The 22,860-nt window shown below is 37.9% G+C and overlaps 1 protein-coding gene across 1 annotated transcript in view; it reads left to right on the forward strand.

The window, feature by feature from the left end:
- The first annotated feature begins 432 nt into the window (after window positions 1-432).
- Window positions 433-22,860, forward strand: part of LOC138695822 (uncharacterized) — a 40,716-nt gene continuing 18,288 nt past the window's right edge. Inside the window, exons 1-4 of the mRNA XM_069820075.1 lie at window positions 433-1,048; window positions 14,284-14,475; window positions 15,771-16,049; window positions 17,361-17,381. Coding sequence (XP_069676176.1) covers window positions 973-1,048; window positions 14,284-14,475; window positions 15,771-16,049; window positions 17,361-17,381 — 568 coding nt within the window. The 5' untranslated portion in view covers window positions 433-972. The remainder of the gene's footprint in view (window positions 1,049-14,283; window positions 14,476-15,770; window positions 16,050-17,360; window positions 17,382-22,860) is intronic.

Consider the following 22,860-nt stretch of genomic DNA (forward strand, 5'->3'; position numbering starts at 1 on the left):
GTTGTGTGTATTTATGCATCTCATCTACAATATGATGCAAGATCAATTCTCTATCTTTGATAGATTGTCTGATAAAAAATAAATTCATTTAAAAAATGGTCAAATATCAGTATTTTCTCCAAACACAAAATAAAAAATATATATATTTATTAAGGAATATAGTTGAAAGAGCATGATATTGTAAACATGAGTTTCAGCAATAAAATAAAAGCGAGAGAACATGAAAAAATTAACAAGTTTATGAGTTATGAGGGAAATGCTTCATCACTGCACAGTGAACTACCACCATTATGAATTTTGAAAAAAAAAAAAAAATGTGTATAAATAATTTTTTTAAATCTTAAAAATATGTTTTTTTTTTTTTTCATGTAGCAGAAGAACAGTGTTTTACATATACCATTTTTCATTATTGTACAAGCCCCTTAATGAAAATGTTATCCCAAATTTTTGGCAAAACAAATGTGTCCGTATTTTTGTATCCAGGATTATGGCAACCCAACTCATGACAACTAGACAATGAAAAAGGTAAAATCGAAATAAAAAAAGTGTCATGGTGTCTTAATGGAAAGGAGGTAGATCTTCACTTTTTTGCCGGATATTGAACCAATGTACTTTGATATTCAAGACTCGCGAACATTTGAGTCACAATGAACGATCGAAATTAAAGATGGACTCACAATAATATAATAGCCGCCACTGACGACACGTTAATTAATATGAGTGACTTTAGTTATGCTAAGCCAGTTTATATTGTCTTATATTGCCAAATATAAAAGGGAATAAAATCGAAGGGTAATATTTTACACATGAGTCCAAGTAATATAGTATATGGCAATGCGCGTCCGGGATGTTGTGGGCTACAAGGAGGTGATGGAGATGTATGTGTAAGTAGCTGCAATGAGCTACCTACAGTACCACCTGGAAGGAAGACCTTGATGCGAGCTGAGTAACATAGCACCTCTTCACACGATAATGCTGTGCCACGGATTTGTCGGAAAAATTCTTCTTGTGCTATTAATTTGCTTGCGCTGTGTGACTTCGAGTCAAGGTACAATCACTTCTTTTATGTCACAGCTTCTTATGAATTCTGCCAATTTTTTTTCAGGGACTTGGGAATTTTTTAGTTAAAATTCCATCCACTTTCATAAAAGTGAGGTCCACACCTGTGGAGTAACATTCAGTGCGTCTGGCTGTGAAACCAGGTGGCCCGGGTTCGAATCCCGGTCGGGGCAAGTTACCTGGTTGAGGTTTTTTCCGGGGTTTTCCCTCAACCCAATACGAGCAAATGCTGGGTAACTTTCGGTGCTGGACCCCGGACTCATTTCACCGGCATTATCACCTTCATATCATTCAGACGCTAAATAACTTAGATGTTAATACAGTGTCGTAAAATAACCCAATAAAAATAAAATAAAAGTGAGGTTTTAAAAAAGAAGAATCCAATTGAGTTGTGCTCCTTCGAACAAAAATTGCAAATGTAGCCTAACCAGGGTCATTCCATAGAAAATTTTAAGAATATGCCAGTGATGTCATGATTTTTTTGGGCTTTCAATATAATAATCTTATTATAAAAATAAATTTAACTGCCAACTATGACCGCCATATCATTAATATTTTAGTCACACGGATGAGTGACAAGGGTGGTCGTTACATGTTATCCATAATACGGTTCGTTCTCTCATCGCATCTTCAATCTGTCAGAATGCTTCCTATGAGGTTTATGAGGAGGTTGGTTGCATCTCTTCTGATGGCTCTACTAGACGTGCTGATATCATCATAATTGATCGGCAGAAGGATAAGGGTGTCATTCTTGATCCCACAATCTGTTTCGAGATGCATGAGCAACAGCCACAAGAGGTGTGTCGTGAAAAACAAGTCATCTATGAGCCTTGTTGTCAGCATCTTGGAGCACAATACCACATTACACATTGGGCAGTTTTTGGGCTCATGTTCGGTGCCTGTGGCACAATCCCACGAGAAATTTTAAATCAACTTAAACAATTTAAAATTTCTGATGCAACGATTGATGCCATAGGATCTCATGTGTCAAAATCATCCTTAGCTATAATTAGTAATCATTTGTACCCAACAAACTTTTATTGTAAATGATTTCCTATGTTTTCATATCATTTATCTTAATGTTTTCAGCCTACACCTGTGGAGTAACGGTCAGCACGTCTGGCCGCAAAACCAGGTGGCCCGGGTTCGAATCGCGGTCGGGGCAAGTTACCTGGTTGAGGTTTTTTCCGGGGTTTTTCCTCAACCCACTAGGAGCAAATGCTGGGTAACTTTCGGTGGTGGACCCCGGACTCATTTCACCGGCATTATCACCTTCATTTCATTCAGACGCTAAATAACCTTAGATGTTGTTACAGCGTCGTAAAATAACCCAATAAAATAAATTAATTAATGTTTTCTTTCTCCTTTCAAACTGTTACACAATTGGTTTTCATGATTATTCTTTATGAATTGATTAGTAGGCCGATCTATTCGAACCCTTATTTAGGGCGGCTTTTTTATTAAAAACTTTCTCTTTCTTGAAATATTCTAGACATCCCATATGAAGTGTCATCGAAACTAAAGAGACGACTTTGTAAATCTGAACAACCATATTTTAATACCTTAAAGACATTCGAATAATATTAAGGGATGCACATAAAAACGCCTCATTAAGAAAAAAGAAAAAATAGTTTTATATTCGAATGCAACATTTTAAATTCATGCGAATTTAATTCGTATTGAAAAAAATCTTATTCTTAATCCATTTCCCAAGTTTTATGACATAATCTCCAAAAACCTATGAATAATTAAATTAATAAAATTATTGATTTTTGTCCTGATGGTTGAAAATCGCTTGCTATGTGTGGCGGTCGCGAGACGTCATAACTCGATGAGTAATCTCAAACAAACCCGTGTGTCCTCTCCCTGACCTTGATCGAGCAGCTGGAGCTGACAGTATACGTCGGGAAGCAATTGTTTAAAGCTATCAATTTTTAACAGTGCAGTGTTGTCTGATTAGATTGAAAATGCCAAAATCTGAAAGTCGTTTTTGGTATTTCTGGTGTTGTAAGCCTTTCGGACTCCAAAGACATACAAGAATGACAGGTAATAGAGAAGTTATCGAATGGATGCGAGAAAAAATACCGAATTTAGTGACAGGTGATGCAATATGCAGTTCGTGTCGTATCAAATTGTCAAAAATGGCATCCGTGGGCTGTAGTGAACAAAGTGATGTGAGGAAATGTAGGGAAGAAGAATGTGTGCCGGTGACTGATATTGAGTCAAAATCTAGTGAAAAATAGTATGTTCCACCAGAAATTAAAGAGGAGGCCACAATAAGCAATTTAAATCAATTATTAACGCCACTTGGACAGTCTCCTGTTTCTAAACGTAAGTTGTCGCGCGTCGAATCATACGCGGCAAGAAAAGCCAGTGCCGTGAACGAAACAATTAGTAAAATATTTAATGTAGGGAATAAAACTAACGCTGGCGAAGAAATGATCGCACATTTTAAGAAGAAATTTTCTAATGTGGACTCAACGAACGAAAAATATATGGTTTTAACTTGTTTACCCAAAAGCTGAATCGTACACAAAATGTCAGAATTCGGCGTTTTGTTCTTCTCTAAACTGACACGAAACCATAAACAGCATCAAGCGGCAATGACGATATTCTGTACGACGGGATAGCCTACCTGCTGAGCTCCTTTGTTTCGGTGAGTTATTTTTATTAAAAACTAGCATGGTATTTAAGTCTACATTCTAAAAATTTCGTAGTGGAATCAGTATACCCTAAAGAATTAAACACATGTTTTTTCGGCTGTAAAAATGAATTGCATTTTGTGTTCTATATATTTTTTAAAATTATTTTACGGCGGGTAACTATTTAAAAAATTATATAAGTAGATGAGAGGATAGTATTTAAAAGGGATTTGAAGGAGGTGGGATGTGATGACAGATTCTGAATTAATCTTGCTCAGGATAGGGACCGATGGCGGGCTTGTGTGAGGGTGGCAATGAACTTCCGGGTTCTCTAAAAGCCATTTGGAAGTAAGTATAAATAGTATATTATTTGAAAAAGAAAATAGTACATTATGCAACGAGCCTATAATGATAGTAATTAAGAAGCGAGTATGGATGTTTATGAAACGAGCGCAAGCGAGTTCCATAATTTTCATACGAGCTTCTTAATTACCATTATAGGTGAGTTTCATACGACTTTTTATGCTCGACCATATTTATAACTTGAAATTATTCATATGTATACATTTTATTTGTATCTGACAAGATCGGAAGTGACCTTGTTCTAGGTCGTGAATTGTGAGATGTGCGCAGACGCGAAAGTATTGATTTTTTCCGAGGAACAATAATGTCATTGACCTTGTGTAATCCTGTTAAACTTTGTATAACCTTGATTATTGAATTCGACATTGAAAAACGAGATGACAAATTGAATTTATTTGAATATTATTTACAATTATTATAGTAACAGAACATAACCTTCTGCGACAGTATTGGATTTCCAGCCTCCGTGACTTTTCGCTAATTCTCTTTCGATTGCATATCCGAGAATAATCGATACTTGCGGTTTTATAACGGTACAAAGCTGACTTGTCATTGGCTGAACACCTGTAAGCTGAGTTGTCATTGGCTGAAAACACCTGTACTTTAATGAGTAGGTGTACTTTAATGACATGCATTAAAGGACTGCTACCAGGTGTATAATTACTACATTTCGGCATGGTCGAGCATAAAAACAATAAAAACATCGCTGTAGGCCTATTTGGCAAACAGTGAGGTTCTTGATTTTTTACTTTGTTATTTTATTTTTTATTTTATTGTTATTTTACGACGCTGTATCAACATCTAGGTTATTTAGCGTCTGAATGATATGAAGGTGATAATGCCGGTGAAATGAGTCCGGGGTCCAACACCGAAAGTTACCCAGCATTTGCTCATATTGCGTTGAGGGAAAACCCCGGAAACAAACCTCAACCAGATAACTTGCCCCGACCGGGATTCGAACCCGGGCCACCTGGTTTCGCGGCCAGACGCGCTGACCGTTACTCCACAGGTGTGGTACTTGGTTATTTAACGACGCTGTATCAACTAAGAGGTTATTTAGCGTTGATGGGATTGATGACAGTGAGATGGTATTTGGCGAGATGAGGCCGAAGATTCGCCATAGATTACTCGATACTCGCCTTACGGTTGGGGAAATTTATTACTTTCTGCATTTCGGTGGTTACCATTTTTTCCTGGAACTGTCATTCGGCGGTAGGGCTCTTTTATTTGCCTTAAATTAAAGATAGGAGCTTCCTAAGCTTTTCTTCCCTTCCAAAGTCTCTGTAAAGAATTTCATCGCCGTAAAGCCAGTCGCTTTCGACCGAGCTTCAGCTATACACTTAACGATCTTACACCAAGCATGATAGCCCCTAGACCGGCCACAACGATCCCTAATGCACTTAATAAAATCAGAGTTGGGGAGAATTTTAGAGAATTGGCGTAAGGAACAAAGAAATTAAAAGAAAATATTAGGAGGAAATGGAAAAAATGAAATTACATGTGGATGAGATGGCAATAATTTCAAGGGAAAAATTGTTCCGAATCCTGCCTGGGAAGGAAACTTTTTTTTTTGTTCCTTATTCAAATTGATTTCCAATACTTTTCGATTGCTGGTAAAATTCATGTTCTGGGAATAATAAGTTAATGAAGGAGTCAAATATCGCTGCAATCGAAAAGTATTGGGAATAAATTTGAATAAGGAACAAAAACAAGTTTCCTTCCCAGGCAGGATTCGAACCACGAAAGTCTTAGTTAGGGAACAATTTTTCTCTTGAAATTATTCAAATCTGCTTTACAGGAAGCTTTACCTGAAAGATTAGATTTGCATGATGAGATGGCAGTTCAACAATAAATTCATAATTTGTCAACATTAACGACTGAAGTTTAGTGTGTCAACGATTTTTAGTTTGTGTTAGTATTAAACTTATTGTATGGTTTGTGTTTTGTTTTTTGAAAGAATTTTAGATAAGGGCGCAAGTAGCCATAGTTGCCGATGCATTCTTTTTAAACCCCACTAATCAATCAACGACTCAAGTTGTACCATATTTTTGGCGTTAATATTGTCATTAAACTAAATGGATATGTGATTTAATCGAGAAGAAAGCTGTTAACGATAATATACGAGTACTATGGACATTACCAACTTAGCCTTGATAAATAGATCATGATTTACTGTGCGTTATTACCATTAAATAGCCTATATTACATAAAACATAAGTACCAGTATACAATAATACTGTTCTCTCGTCATGCAAGTAAGTATCTTTATCCCAAACTATTTATGGAATACAAAATTGAACTTTTACTCTGTCATTACAGCAGACATCTCATTTGAGAGTAGTTGGACTCGTGGACAATTATTTTCTTGGGAACAACTAAAAGTTAAAAAAATATATCGAAACGAAGTGCTTATAATTTTGAAAGTTTTCTATGAAACACATTATGTAATACAAGGTGAAGTCCACACCTGTGGAGTAACGGTTAGCGCGTCTGGCCGCGAAACCAGGTGGCCCGAGTTCGATTCCTGGTTGGGGCAAGTTACCTGGTTGAGGTTTTTTTCCGGGGTTTTCCCTCAACCCAATATATGAGCAAATGCTGGGTAACTTTCGGTGCTGGACCCCGGACTCATTTCACCGGCATTATCACCATTTCATTCAGACGCTAAATAACTTATGATGTTGATAAAGCGTCGTAAAATAACATACTGAAATAAAAATACAAGGTGAACCATAAAACTAAACCGTGTTCCGCTTAGATAAATAAATGCTCACCATTTAAAATCAGATGAAGATATTGTTGTGATTTACATCTGCCAAGATGCAGAAACTATCAAAGTTTATGCACCAATGATTTTAAAATATTGCATATTCATGCGCATGCGCACTAACGTTTATCGCGGAAACAAGCCTGGCGCCATTCAGTGGAACATTCCGTCATTGGGCCATTCTTCTTCATCGAGGCGACAGCCACAGGGAATGTGTATTTGGACATGTTGCAGAACTTCTGTTGTTGACCAACTCTCTCCAGGATCGGTTTTTCAGCAACATGGAGCTCCACCCCATTACTTTGGAGCAGTGCGTGGCTTTTTGAATGCAAACTTTCCCGATAGGTTGATCGAAAGAGGAGAACCCTTGCCTGGCCACCTAGGTCACCCGACTTGACGCCCATTGACCTTTTTGTGGGGCTTTATGACGAATATTGTGTACCAACGTGGTACAGTTGACACTTTGGAAGAACTGAGACAAGGCATTATAAATGCAGCTGCGCTAATCACTTTAAAATCAGATGAAGATATCGTTGTGATTTGCATCTGACAAGATGCAGAAACTATCCAAGTTTATGCACCATTGGTTTAAAAGTGTTGCATGTTCATGCGCATGCGCACTAACGTTTATCGCGGAAACAAGCCTGGCGCCATTCAGTAGAACATTCCGTCACTGGACCATTCTTCTTCATCGAGGTGACAGCCATAGGGAATGTGTATCTGAACATGTTGCAGAACTTTTGCTGTTGGCCAACTCTCCCCAGGATCGCTTTTTAGCAACATGGGGCTCCATCCCATTACTATGGAGCAGTGCGTGGTTTCTTGAATGCAAACTTACCCGATAGGTGGATCGGAAGAGGAGAACCCTTGCCTGGCCACCTAGGTCACCCGACTTGACGTCCATTGACCTTTTTGTGGGGCTTTATGACGAATGTTGTGTACCAACGTGGTACGGTTGAACTTTGGAAAAACTGAGACAACGCATTATAAATGCAGCTGTACTAATCACTTCACAAATGTTATGGAACACTTGGCAGAAGGTTGAGTACCTTTTGGATGTCTTCAGGGTTGCTCGAGGCGCACACATCGAGTTGCACTGACCATTCTCCGAAGCTAGGAGTTATGCAAAAAGTTTTGTTATAAAACCATTATTTATACTTTAAATCAGCATTATTTCTCGATCTCTCTAAGCGGAACACGGTGTAATTTATATATTACTACATTAATATTGCTGCAGTTTAATGTACGTAATCTGTACACTAAACCATTTGATAAATGTCCATTTCTGTTCACTTCTTAAAGACTGTATGCTTGAGATGAGCGCCACGATAAATTATTCACTCGTGCATCCTATCTCGCACGGCATTCATCACTTTGCGCAACATGTCTTGAGGAATTGCTTCAATTTCAACTTCAATTCGTTCCTTTAGCGCAGTGATACTGTTGAGGCGGGTTGTGAAAACTTTACTTTTGAGGTAGCACCAAAGAAAAAAATCACACGCAGTTAGATCAGGTGATTTTGCTGGTCACGGAATATTGCCATGTCTGGGAATGACCGGTTTGGAAACATCTGTTGAAGGATCCCCTTAGATACCCGAGCAGTGTGAGCCGTGGCTTCGTCCTGTTGCCACCACAACTCTTCAAAGCAGTGGCGGCTCGTGAATTTGTGGATTGGGAGAGCTGCAGTAGATTTTGGTATATACAAATTTCACTTCTTGATACCATTACTAATAAGTATAGGACAAAAATAAATGCACTACATATCGAAAAACCAAAACTTTCTGACTTAGTTGGGAGATGTCTGTGGCATCATTTGCTAATCGCTTTAAAAAAAAAACTAATATCATCGATTTCAGTCTGAATTTCAGATCGGCAGACACTAAACTTGCAATCTACCAGTGCATTCTGAATTGTCTTAAATTACCTTTAAACAGTGGCATGTTCCAAATGATTTTTGAGAGGCTCGTTTAGATTACTCATGGACTGTAGCAACCCACGAAATACATCAGAGTCCTTCGAATCGTTTTTTCATCATGTCCCCTAAGGGGAAGTTCATATTGGCCACAAAATTTGATACAATCAATATTTTTTAAAATAATTTCACTAATTTTTTCTCACTTCATGATTATGTCTGAGAATGTTTGTTCTGTTCGTTTCACTTAATTGCGCAGCAATATTAGTTTTGCCTAACATAACCAATGAAACAACATTTTTCAGGTGAGATTGCGAAGATTCGTGCTTTTTAATTTTTAGGAGCAAATGTCCTATATCTGTCACACCACTCCTAATCTATGCAGTATCACCACCGACGAGGAATCAACCACAAATGCTCAGCGTAAATTTTATTGTTATACTTCCTTACATATATGCACTATTTCGGCTGGATGAAGCTTGAGTAAGATTTAAGTCGGGTAACGAACGACCCTTTAATTTCACTTCATTACATCAATTTTCTCCGCAAGGGAAAGTTGAGAAAAATAAAATTAATATTCTGTAATTCACACACACTCATGCTTGCACATTTGCACTGGTTAAGTTACGGTACTAAAACGTCACACCAAAGCAACAGTTTTCTAAAACTGGAAAAGAAGTCTCTTTTGTATTTTACGTGCTATGTCAAAAGTATTCTACTCGTGCAATCATTTTGAGTTAAGGCAAATATTAGGTTCTGCTGGAGAAGGGATATATACGTAATAATAAGGCAAAAGAGAATATTAATTTCGTTATATTAACTCGATAGGATTCTACAACAATAAGTATGTGAAGAGAAAATAAAAATTTTGTCATTAAGTTTCAAGGGAATAGAGAATCCATTTGACGTAGCATTACAATAGCGGTGTGGAAGGGGAGGAAAGATCTTCCCTTGTCGTCTGGCTCTGCAAGCCACTGCAGCAAAATATGGGTTTTAAACAGCGGCAGTTTCCCTCTGCTTCCCTTCACCTCTCTACCCCCTGACCTAGCAAGACACACTCTCTATGATCTGTCCCATCCTGTAGATCCCAGGACGACTTTGAATGCAGTGTCAATTCCAGTACAGTCAACGTGCAAAAAGATAATGCATATGATAATAGTACACATTCCCGGCCAGATGAAATATAAAGCAATTTACCAATAAAAGCTGTAACAATTCTTCTACAAATTAAAACAAATATTATTTTTATTTTCCTGTCAAAGCAGGGAGTGCTGCAGCTCCGCAGCTCTTATGGACGAGCCGCCCCTGCTTCAAAGTTACGTCCAGTGTTGTTAATCCAGGGAATCACAAAATTCTGCAGCATGTGAATGTAATGATCTGAGTTGATAGTTACTGCATCATCGTCCTGGTTCTCAAAGAAATACCTCTTCTTGCGCGCACTCGGATTCTCACAGTTCCGCGACACCGTATCACAGTTCTCGCATTAATGTTCCAGTCATTTTTGCTCTTAACTCACATTAATACAGTAGTAGTGCAATCCATGGCATCTATCACTCATTCGTACACCGTCCAAATCCATAGGTATGCAGCTGGGAGTCTAGGAACAAGCTGTACATATGCTTTCAAGAACCGAAAGGGAAATTTGGATCTAAAGTAGAACAACGTGTAGACAAAGGTAAAGCCATTTATTGTCGTGGTCGATGCAACTTTCGAACCATTACATTTCGCACAGAGGTATATCACAGTATAAAACTGTGAGTATATTAGGTTAACCCTTAAATTGGCAAAACTTCATTTCTCGCTCTAATTTATTAAATCGTGTCGGACTGTAAAGAAAACAACTATCGCAATGTCCATATTTTATATTGTACAATATTGTGTGATTCCCAAGTTCTTTGAACGCTTCAGGAAGACTTTTGAACTACCACAGACACTTACTGCTGACATCATAACTTCAGTTTTGAAACGCTCTTGCCAAATTCTGAATCATCATATTCACTCTGTTTAATTTTTTTTTATTCACTTTCTATTCTTTCTATTCTTCTATGTTTATTTTAATTTTCTTTCTACAAAATTTATGTAAACATTTAATATTGCCAAATTCATGTAGGAGAGTATACTGAGTCCTTCTGGGCTACCTCCAATGGGAGGCAGTTATTACCTTACCTATATTATGGTAATTATCCATCTAGTTACGGTAAACTGACAAAAAATCACGTGAAAAGATGGCTAAGAGATGTATTTCTCCCGGATGTTAAAAAAGACACACTAGTACTTCTGTATTCCTGGAGTGATCAGATATATGACACCATAATTATTACTGAAGTAAACAATACTTCATATAGGCTAGTAAAATAATTTAAACATAAATTATCCCCCCCCAAAACTACAAGATCTGTGCAACCCTTGGATGTGTATTTTTTTAGGCAATATAAAATTGTAATTCGAAGGCTAGAAGAGTATTTCAGACATAAAATTATTTGTAAAAACATTTCAGACACATTCCACCATAGGGGCTTCATAATGACATTACATTCCTTTGTGTATCACCAGTTTCATTCATCTGTCCTCACAGACATGACAATATACGCGTAGCAGAGACGTGGATATGTGACGAAGAAACATGTGAGAAAATTTGATAACGTTCTTGCAACAGTGTTGGAAACAATGTGTGTGTGTGTGTGTGCGTGCGTGTGTGGTTTTTTTGTTTTTTTTTTTGTTTTTTTTTTGTTTTTTTTTTTTTTGTTTTTTTTTTTGTTTTGTTTGTTTTTTTTTTTGTTTTGCTTTTTACAGAAGAGTGTGAAAAACGAGCCTATATAAAATGTTTGTACTGTTCCATGGTGTTTTGTCCCGACCACTTCAATTCATATCCACATTATCATATTTAAAGTGAGTCACAAAGTTAATACATATTTTATATTCAAATTGAGCACTCTATTAATGTGAGTTAAGAGAAAAAGAAAGTAGACTAAAGCATTAATACAAGAGCTGTGATACGGTGCCGCGGAGCTATGAGGATCCGAGTGCGCGCAAGAAGCGACATAAGTAGCATCGATTTTCAAATCATTATATTTCGAAAACGAGGAAAGATTGAAACGAACGACTATCAACATGTTTCTTAACGAACACAGATTAGCTTAAATATGCATTTTCATTAAATTCAAGCTCCATGACCTGGGACGATTCCCTTGTAAGCAAGAAAATTACGTTTATTTTTCTGGATTACATTTAAAAGGAATTTTCTATAATTCAAAAATGTAACATATTTGATTTCATTTATAAACGATATGGTAGAATGTCATTTATGGTATGGATTTAGAATGTTGAGTCGGTATATTGGTGAGAATTACACTACAGAAATGTACTGCGTACGATCCGCCGTTATTTCTTCTCCAAACTGCAGTGACGTCGAATTTTAGTAATTTGTTTCTGATATAGCTACGAGGGGTGGACCCAAAAGTAACCGGAACCGAACTGTTGCGCGTGCATGCTTTGTAGTTACGAGTTGTGCTGTTAGATGGTGTTAGTTTAGGGTCTCCTGCGACCGTTAGTGAGCTGGCGTCAGTCTGAGTTAAGTGTGATGCTGTGTTATTTGCGTTCCTGTTTCAACCGTTTGGCGATTAGTGAGATGGCCGACCACAAGGAACAAAGAGTGTGTGTGAAATTTTGTTTTCTGTTAGGGAGAACTGCAGCCGAGACCGTTGAGATGCTTCGGCAAGCCTTTAATGATGATGCTTTGAGGAAATCACATGTTTACGAGTGGTTTTTCCCGTTTCAAATCTGACAATGTGTCAACTGAAGACATGCCACGCCCCGGGCGTCCTTCGACAGGAAGAAATGACGAAAACATTGCCAAAATCAAACGTGCAAATGATGAAGATCGTCGAAAGACCAGTGACGAAGTTTCTGAGCAAACGAACCTGTCATGGAGCACGGTCCAGCGAATTTTAACCGAAGATTTGCACATGAGACGGGTATCGCTTGCTCACAGATGACCAAAGAGAAAACCGTGTGAGAGTTTGCGCGACTTGAAGAGTGAAGTGCAGAACGATCCAAATTTTCGTAAAAGAATTGCGACTGGGGATGAGTCTTGGTGCTGTGGGTACGATCCAGAATCAAAGCAAGCATCGAGCCATTGGAAAACTCCAAATTCACCACGACCCAAGAAAGCACGTCAAGTGCGATCCAATGTGAAAACAATGTTGATTTGTTTTTTTTTTATGTAAATGGCATTGTCCACAAAGAGTTCGTTCCGCCAGGACAAACAGTGAACCAACATTTCTATTTGGATGTGTTACGAAGATTACGAGAGAGTGTGCGACGAAAACTGCCCGAAATGTGGAGAAATGGGAACTGGTTGCTTCACCACGACAATGCTCCAGCCCACACAGCTCTGACGGTCCGACAGTTTTTGACAAACAACATGGTGCTTGTGCCTCAGCCACCCTACTCACCCGATCTGGCTCCGTCCGACTTTTTTTTGTTTTTTTTTTTTTTTTTTGTTTCCACGGATGAAGAAATGTTTGAAAGGAAAGCGATTCAGTGATGTGGGTGACGTCAAAGAAAACACGCTAGCGGCTTTGAACAGTATCCCAGCGAATAGGGATTATAAAGAATGGACACTGAGCGAATTTTCCTGTGTTTTGTTTCTCTGTGCGCAGCGTTTAATTCACTTTCAAGCGCTAGAGGTTAGTGTAATCGAGCACACGCTAAGATAATAATTGAGAATAGAGTTGAGACACAGGATCCAAACATCGCCTACCTTATTGCATAATCCAGTAACGCTTTGCTTCAAATAAATTCAAGTTAACAGCTTTTCCTTATTTCTCAGTGACAAACTTGTTGTAATAATAATATTTTATATTTCAGATATAATAAATTATATTATAAAATAATATAATACGTTATAAAATTAAGTATCGAATTCGTTTAATATTTGTGTATAATATAATATAGGTATATGGTTTTACTTCTCGTAAGAGTTTTGTTTTTCCATTTTCAGCGCTATCAAATCGTAATGATTTAATTGTTGTCGGAGTCAACGTCTCAACTCTCATTATAAAGGAACTCTAGAATCTAGACATTACAGTTAATGACGGATTTATTATTTTATGGATCCAATTTATTTTATTTGAGTACATAATGTACCTAGATGTATTAATTATATGTGTTATATTTCCGCTGTGTCGACTGCTAGCTGGTATGATGTCAGCGCCAACTCTAGGGAGAAAGCAGAATCTCACGCTTTAGCTGGCTTGAAGGTCATTGAAATCAGCCCGGCTACATCAAAGGTACCGACGCGAAGTGTCCATTCTTTATAATCCCTATTCGCTGAGTATTCTGCCTCAAAAGTTCAGCAGTGGCAAAAGCGTTGGGACAAGTGCATTAATGCACATGGACAATTCTTTGAAAGGGACTAAAGTACTGTGAATGTAGAGTTCAGTAAAAATGCAAAAAAAAAAAAAAAAAAAACATTCCGGTTATTTTTGGGTCCCCGCCTCGTATCTTGTATATTGAAACCGAATTGCTCTTCTTCTTTTCAGCAAATTCACTTCTAGCTCCATATGATGTATTCGCTTATGAAGAAGAATTTCTGTATTATGTGTACGATTTAAAGGCAGCGTGGATGGAGGCGTGCACAATTTGTAAAGATCAGGGGATGCACCTGGCTGAGATACTGGTTCCCGATGAAGCGATATTCTTGTCTACAGTACTTGATGATGCTGGAGGAATTTGTAAGTGTCTGCATATATGAATAATACAAATTTGTATAGAATGTAATATTTTCAATTAATAGCAACTAAGGAACAACTGGATAATACCCACGGCAGAGCAATGTCGATAGTCGACGTTACTCGCTGGCCACTAGTCACCAGGCCGTACCGAGCCGTGCCAAACAAAACACAATCGAAATGGTGGTAGTAAAATTCGCGACTATATTCTTAAATAATTCACTGCATTAGTCAAGTGCAAGACTTCTGGCTTCTGTTGCATTCAAACAATTATAAAATACGATAATTTGGTCCAGGGAGCATCCGTTTTTGATGCGAAGATAATTTGTTTGGCTTGTTTCTTAAATAAAATTACGAAATGGCGTTCCTGTGCTTAACATTTAATAATGCAACTGTTTTGTCTCGAGACTCTCATCTAAGTCACGTAATAGGTCACGTAATCTACTTCAATATATTTGCGCAAATATATCCTGTAGCTAACAATGCTGCTATCTCTCAGTAATGTTCAGAACGAAGGAGGTAGAGAGAAAAGAAACAAATTTCTCCCTCCAACGACGCCACACACCAACGTCCTGTTCTTATGTTGGCAAGATTGTGTATTTACTTAAATTTGGTGCTAAACGTAACGGCAGGGTTCAAAGATACCGTGGGAATTCTCCAGTTTAGCGACAACTAATACTAAGAAATGAATGACGCAAGCGAGTTGCCCGCCATTAGTTAAAAAAATACTAATAAAATCACATAACGATTTACTTACATGAAACATATAAAATAAATTTAAGATGTCAGGAAATGTTTGAAAAACTTTCGAGTAATTTGTTTTTAATTATACAGGGTCCGGCAGAGGAACGGGCGATTATAAATACGTACTTGGTTATTAACTCTTTATTTTTCAAATTTATATCATGGAGGTAGACGCTCACTTATCGGAAAAAATTCGTTCAGCGCGTTCGCATTTTTATTATAGTATCGCTCACTTGTCCGCATTTCCGAATTAATGTGTGAGAATTGTAACAACAATAGCTGTAAATATAATAAAAAAACACGATCGTGCAAAAATTTAATTTCCATATCTGTACCACCTGGATTTTGTATTAATTTTGAATAAAAATTGAAGTTCCATAACCAGATGGGGTGGGATCGTGGCGCCATAAATTAAAATGACGAAATTCATGCCTAGTAATCTCAAAACTGTCGTCGTCTTGCAAATACACGTTGTGCACCTTTTCACCTTTCCATGACTAAATGGCATTGTATTGGCGAACTAAATCAAATACAGCTTTCTATTTTTATTCCAGCATTGGACGAATTCTGGATTGGTGGAGAATGGAAAGATGACAATTGGTCATGGACCACCTCCGATGTTCCGTTAGAGTCAGACGTTATCGAAGTTCCACCGTGGATTAATGCATTGATAGATGAAGACGATAAGACAGAAATTAAAAGAGATTGTCTAGCTGCACTGATAAATCAGAATGATGCATTAGAATACATAGGACAAAACTGTCAACACGCAAAACCTTTTGTATGTAAAAAGGATTTGAACCATAACAATAATTGTACGTCAAAGTGTCATGGTAAGAATAATAGCTTGCTGTTATTAATCAGGTAATACAGGGTGTCGCAATATAATGTGCATTCATAAATTGTAACAATCCATAGGATACCGGTAATGTTATTATACAGTATGCCATTTTCGACACTTTATTGTCACCAATGTTTTAAAAGATATACAAAATTTGCTATTTATTATTTTAGCCTTCTCGGTAGCTCAGTTGGCAGAGCACTGGCTTACGACGACGGTGGATCCGAGTTCATATCTTGGCGATGGCGGAGTTGTATTTGTAATGGACAAAGTCAAGGTTGTGAAGATTTCTCTTGAGGTTCTTCCAGTTTTCCTTAGTCATTCCACCAACACTTACCATAATATTACCATTTCATTGTAATCTCCGTTTCGTAAAAAAAATATAATAAAAAACTAGATCTCGCAAGCAGGGAATACCGACGGAAGGAATACGAATGAAACAATACGATAAGGAAGAGCGGGCGACAGGAAAGGTCACGAGATAGCTTGAATGATATTCAAGAGTACAGTCGGAAGAGAAATGACCGATCTGCTTGTGCTGCTCCCTGGAAGTAGTCCCTGAAACTACGCGTACATCGTTGCCAGATACCAAACATATGTAGGCCTAATGATGAACAATCTAATATGTAGAAATGTTTATGTATATTTTATAACGAAGAAAATTTTTCACTTTTTATTTGGAAGGAAGGCTCAATTTTGGTGCGAATTCTGCATGAAACCTGTTTTTGGTAGAAAATATCATGGGCCTATATTTGTTTTTTTTTTTTTTTAAGATGGGACATGACAGGAAATGCGACCGAAAAAAAAAAACAACTAAATTCACATAGCGTGGTAGGCTTGTTGCTATGGTAACAACGGTTGAGTTGCCAAACTTACCGTTTCCACGTGGAGAGTGCTTACAGTTGTGTTGAATTCGTTCAGTCATGAATAAATCAGGTTTACTTTTGTAACATCCTCTTTGAATCACTTTGTATTTCTCTTCAACGTTTTCCTTTTCCTTCTCCTTCTCTTAAGCTTTCGCAGCGAAATACTTCCTTTTCAGACTTCACATTTTACAAAATTTTTCTGTGTGACGCATAATGTGATTAGTACATTTTATTGGGATACTCTGTATTTTACAAAGTATAACTGTCAATTATCAGTTTATATATCTATGTAATATAAGGAATTTTAGTTAATAGCTATGTTGTTTACATTGAAAAAAGAGCGTAGGCCTACAATCTAATATTAGATATATAATTAACATTTTGTAATATACGATTATTTATGGAGACTGAAATAAATTTGGTTTGTTGGGTTTCAGAATCGATTGATGAAATTGTAGGTAAGTAATACAATGTTTCATAAACGTTCACCAACGATTATGATGTTTTACTTTTTAAAATGTGGGCTATAATACAGGGACATCATTTTATTTTTACTTCAATTTTTATTGTACCTGAGTTTTTGAATGTACTTCACTCCCACCCCTTCTACTAATGAAGGTCAACCGTCTTCCACACAGATCCAAGACCGCATATACAGTCATAGTAGCTTTACCGTCACAGTACGTTCCAAAAATATGTTCGCGTTTTCCAATGACAAAAGAGCTTTCAATATTGCATCATGTTTGCACAGGTACTGTCGTCCGTTTGCCTACGTAGCATCCCGGTTTCCCCCACCAGCTTCTATTTGCCTCTCTGTAAAGGCTGGTGGCTGGGCTGTCTTAGCTCTTTTCTGAGAACATTAATTTCTGTTAGGAATTGGACATCTACGTAATATTATACCCATACAATTGTTTAAAATAACTTAAATAAAAGGGCCTCGTTAAGTAATTAACTGTCACGTGATTTCCCTCCTTTCTACGATCCTGCGACATAACCACTTGGACGGACAGTAGATAGCATGTCTGAGTAATTTTATCTTTTCGGATTGAGCAGAAGTGAAGATTGAATTTACAGTACGTAAGGTACTCTTTTACAGAGTAGGTACAGAATTATTTCAACATGAGTTACTAGTACGAAGGACGAAACTGGTAATTGGAATTAGATACATTAGAACTGAAGCCTGTATCGAAATGAATCGCCACCATTTTGAAAAATGTGTTTAAATATCCATATTATGATTATTTTTCAATTTAACTTCATTCTCTATATTGTACGCTAATGTGCTGTAGATAGTATAATATACACTGCATAATGAATACGTCCGTATGGACAGCTCAGTTCGTGAGTAAAAACACTCGTTTTTAATACTGTACTGTATTTTGATTAAACAAAAACCTAATGAAAATTATCAAACTTAAAAGCGTGACATTTCCTAGTTTACGTAAATGGATGAATTACTTTTCTTCCCTCCTATACCTAGTAAAGTGATTTGTTTGTATATTACGCCATCGAACTCCAGTCGTGGAAGGGGATAGCAACCGATGATTGAAAGGTATAGCCCGGTTAATATCAGAAATGTTAGTAAAAATAAAATGATGTCCCTGTACATTTACAATATGCCATTCATTTATAACTGACGCATGAAGCAAAGAACATAATACACTGCTCCGTCGATTTAGTAGAATGCGTTTGAGTCTAAAGAAAGAAAACAGTACAACGTGATCTGTTGTGACGATAATTCATGCCCTCGCATACCGATAAGGCATCGTGTCACAAACACTTTCAAGTCTGAGTATTTTGACAATGTAAATATTATTTAACGCCTTGAAAATGGCACAAATGTTTAGCATATTTCTGTAGACAGTAGGGTAATGTTTATTTTTTTTATTTGTTTATTTAATCCTTTATTTATCCATCCATTCATTCATTCATTCATTCATTCATTCATTCATTCATTCATTCATTCACTCATTCATTCTTTCATTTCTTCATAACCTCACTCACTCATTTCTTTCTTTAGGCTACTTATTTATTTATTAGTGTATTTATTTATATATATTTATTCATTCATTCATTCATATAATATTGTATTTTCTGTGGCTTGTGCAGCAAATGCTGCTAACTAAGTTCATTAGAAGTTCAAATTAAATTTTTTCAAATTTATTTCCAATGAAGAATACCAGACATTTTGGAAGTTATTTGCTTCCATAATAATGAAACATAGGCCTACCCCTCTGAATGGTTTTCTTCATGCTAAATACTTTTTATTTAACCTATATATCTTCAGTTCTTGAGTTCCAATGCGAAAACGCAAGTAACAATGTCAGAACGATCACGCGGTTTTACATGTGGGAGTGAAGCAATAGCTATTTCAGGTTATTGTGGATTGTAGGTTAGAGTTATGAAAATATTCTCTCCTCTCTCCTCTCCCCTCTCTCCTCTGCCCTCGTGCACTCTTCCTACACTTCCGCAGAGACGTATTACCTATGTGCTAGAGAAGTTGCCTAGCAAGTACGGCGTTCATTCAGAAGAGAACTTACCGATACGTACGGTAACGCCGGTAGTGTCAGGAATGTGAACTGTTTGGAAATACGTACTGAGGTGAGTTTTTTTCTTACTGTCGGGATATGGGGAGAGGGTTAAGACGATTACTTACGTATTTGTTGACATTAACTTCGACGGTCAACATGGACACGGAGCATTTGATTTGTGTTGTGGAATGTTGCGGTACGCAACTATGATAACAAATAGCCTGCGTACGACTTGCCGGCGCAAAACACAGTTCGAAAGAGGTTATGGTAGCACACAGACCGTACAGACCGCCATCTGTTGCTACGACGTTCAAGTTATACCGTATACGTTCTCAAGTTCAGATTGAACGCCTTGATTAATAGGCAACTTCTCTGACATAAAAGCTGAAACGCGCTTCAAATCGCTGACTCACAACAGTGACGTCATGTAACACTTTGAAATATATAGTATAGAACACGCAGTATATATAGATATATTAGAGATGAACAACGATCGAGAAAGCAAGACTAACAGCGCCCGCAAAGCCGAAAACCCGCACGACAATGTTCTGTACGTCGCGTCGTTGACGTAAAGACTGCTTGTGAGTGTTTCGAGACGTCGAGACTGATCACTCCCGAAGTCCCGAACGTCAAGCAGCCTTGAATCGCCATAGTTGTTTATACCTGACTGAACTTCTATCTACTTTGGCAACTGTTATACATTTTAATTTCCTAGTTATTCACATTTTCTGCTTAAAAACTTTTACCTTCTGACTTTTCAAATTTGAAAAATGTGTCAGGATTTAACATATACAGGGTGTCTGACTTAAGTCGTTCGTAAATTGTTTTAGGCATCACGCACAACACGACTAGAGGCGGACACGCAATACTTTTCGTCATTGAAGTTCTCTAGCTCGCAGCGCTTGTATTTTGGTTTAAGTAACGATTGAGAACAGCTAGAATAATAAATATACCTAGGTTAGGTGGACTAATTGATACATTAATTCATACCATGCGTCTGAGTGAAGAAACAAATATTTATAATACGCGGATCTCTCGAGGATAGCTCATGGCTTTCGTACTTTTTAATTTCGAACTTCGATTGCAGGTGATTCTAGAATATTCTAATTAATACAACTTCAAAATGGAAGTACGTAATCCATCGTAATATAATATAAACAAGAATGTTCTGCAGCAATAGTTATGAAACCTCGAATTCTACCTTCCCACACTTGTATGTAATTTAGAGAGTCTAGCCGGCCAAAAATTATTTTTCGAAAACTAGTCGATCAATTTTCATAAAATTTGGTATGTACTTTCAATTATTGGAGTGAATAAGTTTTCAATAACGAAAATGGAAATAGCAACCAGTTTTGCAAATAAAATTAGCAATGTTATAAAAAAATAGATTTGAATTTAAAAATAAATTAAAGTACATAATGTGGAATACGCTTAAAATTGAAAGAGTAAGAAGGAATATTGCTACATATAATATTCGTTCCGAAGTCAGATGCATGGCCATTAGAATCTTTAGCCTCGCTGCTAGTCTCTCCTTCGGCAGCACCGAGTAATGGAGGCTCGGAGAATAACTGCAGCACTTCTCTTGAAATCGACCGCGATTTTCTCTCCTTAATTTCCTAAAGCTGTTGATGATATAAGGGTCGAAAGAAATAAGTAGCCTCAGCAAAAGATACTGTAGACATTAGTTTCTTTTCCTGATGTACTTGTGAAGACTTCCTGAAAAGTCTATTATCTTTGTTCCTCGCTTCCTGGGCTTCCTCAGATAGTTTACCAGTAGGTAGGTCACTTGCCATCGAGCGAAATTAGGTCACATGCCATCTAGCGAAAATAGGTCACTTGCCATCGAGAGAAAGTAGGTCACTTGCAATCGAGCGAAAGTAGGTCACGTGCCATCGAGCGAACACTAGAGCGTCAAAAGCGCGCCGATAAACCAACACTAGACCGTCAATTACGCGCCAATAACACAAACCTAGAGCGTCAAAAACGCTCCGCTAACATAACAGAGCGTGAAATGCGCGCCGCTAACTAGACTAGAGCGTCAAACACGCGCCGCTAACTTAACTCTGGTGCGTCAAACACGCGCCGCTAACCCAAACCTAGAGCGTCAAAATCGCTTCGCTAACGCAACAATAAACCGTAAAAAAACGCGCCGATAACCCAAATCTAGAGCGTCAAAAACGCTCCGCAAATATAACACTATAGCGTCAAAAGCGCTTTTGACGCTCGATTGTAAGGTTAGCGGAGCGGTATTGACGCTGTAAGGTTGGGTTATCGGCGCGTTTCTGACGCTCTAGAGTTGGGTTAGCGGTGCTTTTTTGACGCGCTAGTTTGTTTAGTGGTGCGCTTTTGACGCTCGATTGTTATGTTAGCGGAGCGTTTTTGACGCTCTAGTGTTAGATTAGCGGCGCGTTTTTCACGCTCTAATTTGGTGAGCGTCACCCTTTTAACGCTCTATTCTTAGGTTAGCAGAACGTATTTGACGCTCTAGGGTTGGGTTATCAGCGCGTTTTTGACGTTCTAAAGTTGGGTTAGCGACACGTTTTTACGCTCTAGTTTGGTTAGCGGCGCGCATTTAACACTTTATTGATAGGTTAGTGGAGCGTTTTTGACTCTCTAGGTTCGTATTATGGGAGCGTTTTTGACGCTATAGTGTTGCGTTACAGGAGCGTTTTTGACGTTCTATGTTTGGGTTAGCGACGCGTTTTTGACGGTCTGAAAGTTGGGTTAGCGGCGCGTTTTTACGCTATAGTTTGGTTAGTGGCGCGCATTTGACGCTCTATTGATAGGTTAGCGAAGCGTTTTTGACTCTCTAGGTTCGTATTATGGGCTCGTTTTTCACACTCTTGTGTTGCGTTACAGGAGCGTTTTTGACGCTCTACATTTGGGTTAGCGACGCGTTTTTGAACGGTCTAGAGTTGGGTTAGCGGCGCTTTTTTGATGCTCTGGTTTGTATAATGGCGTGCCTTTAACGCTCTATTGTTAGGTTAGCACAGCGTTTTTGATGCCCTAGGGTTGAGTTAGCGGCGCGTTTTTGACGCTCTAGTGTTGGGTTATCTGAGCGTTTTTGACGCTCTAGTGTTGGATTAGCGGCGCGTTTTTGACGCTCTACTTTTTGGTTTGCGGCGACCTTTCGACGCTCTATTGTAAGGTTAGCGGAGAGATTTTGATGCTCTAAGTCAGTGTTAGCGGCGAGTTTTTGACGCTGTAGATTTGGTTTAGCGGCGCGTTTTTGACGTTCTAGTTTGTATATCGGCGTGCCTTTGACGCTCTATTGTTATGTTAGGTGAGCTTTTTTGACGCTCTAAGTTTGGTTTAGCGGCGCGTTTTTTGACGCTCAATCTTTGTGTTTTCGGAGCGTTTTTGACGCTCTAGTATAGGAAGAGCGGCGCGTTTTTGACGCTCTACT

Source organism: Periplaneta americana, chromosome 3 (assembly GCF_040183065.1).
Source record: "Periplaneta americana isolate PAMFEO1 chromosome 3, P.americana_PAMFEO1_priV1, whole genome shotgun sequence".
NCBI lineage: Eukaryota > Metazoa > Arthropoda > Insecta > Blattodea > Blattidae > Periplaneta > Periplaneta americana.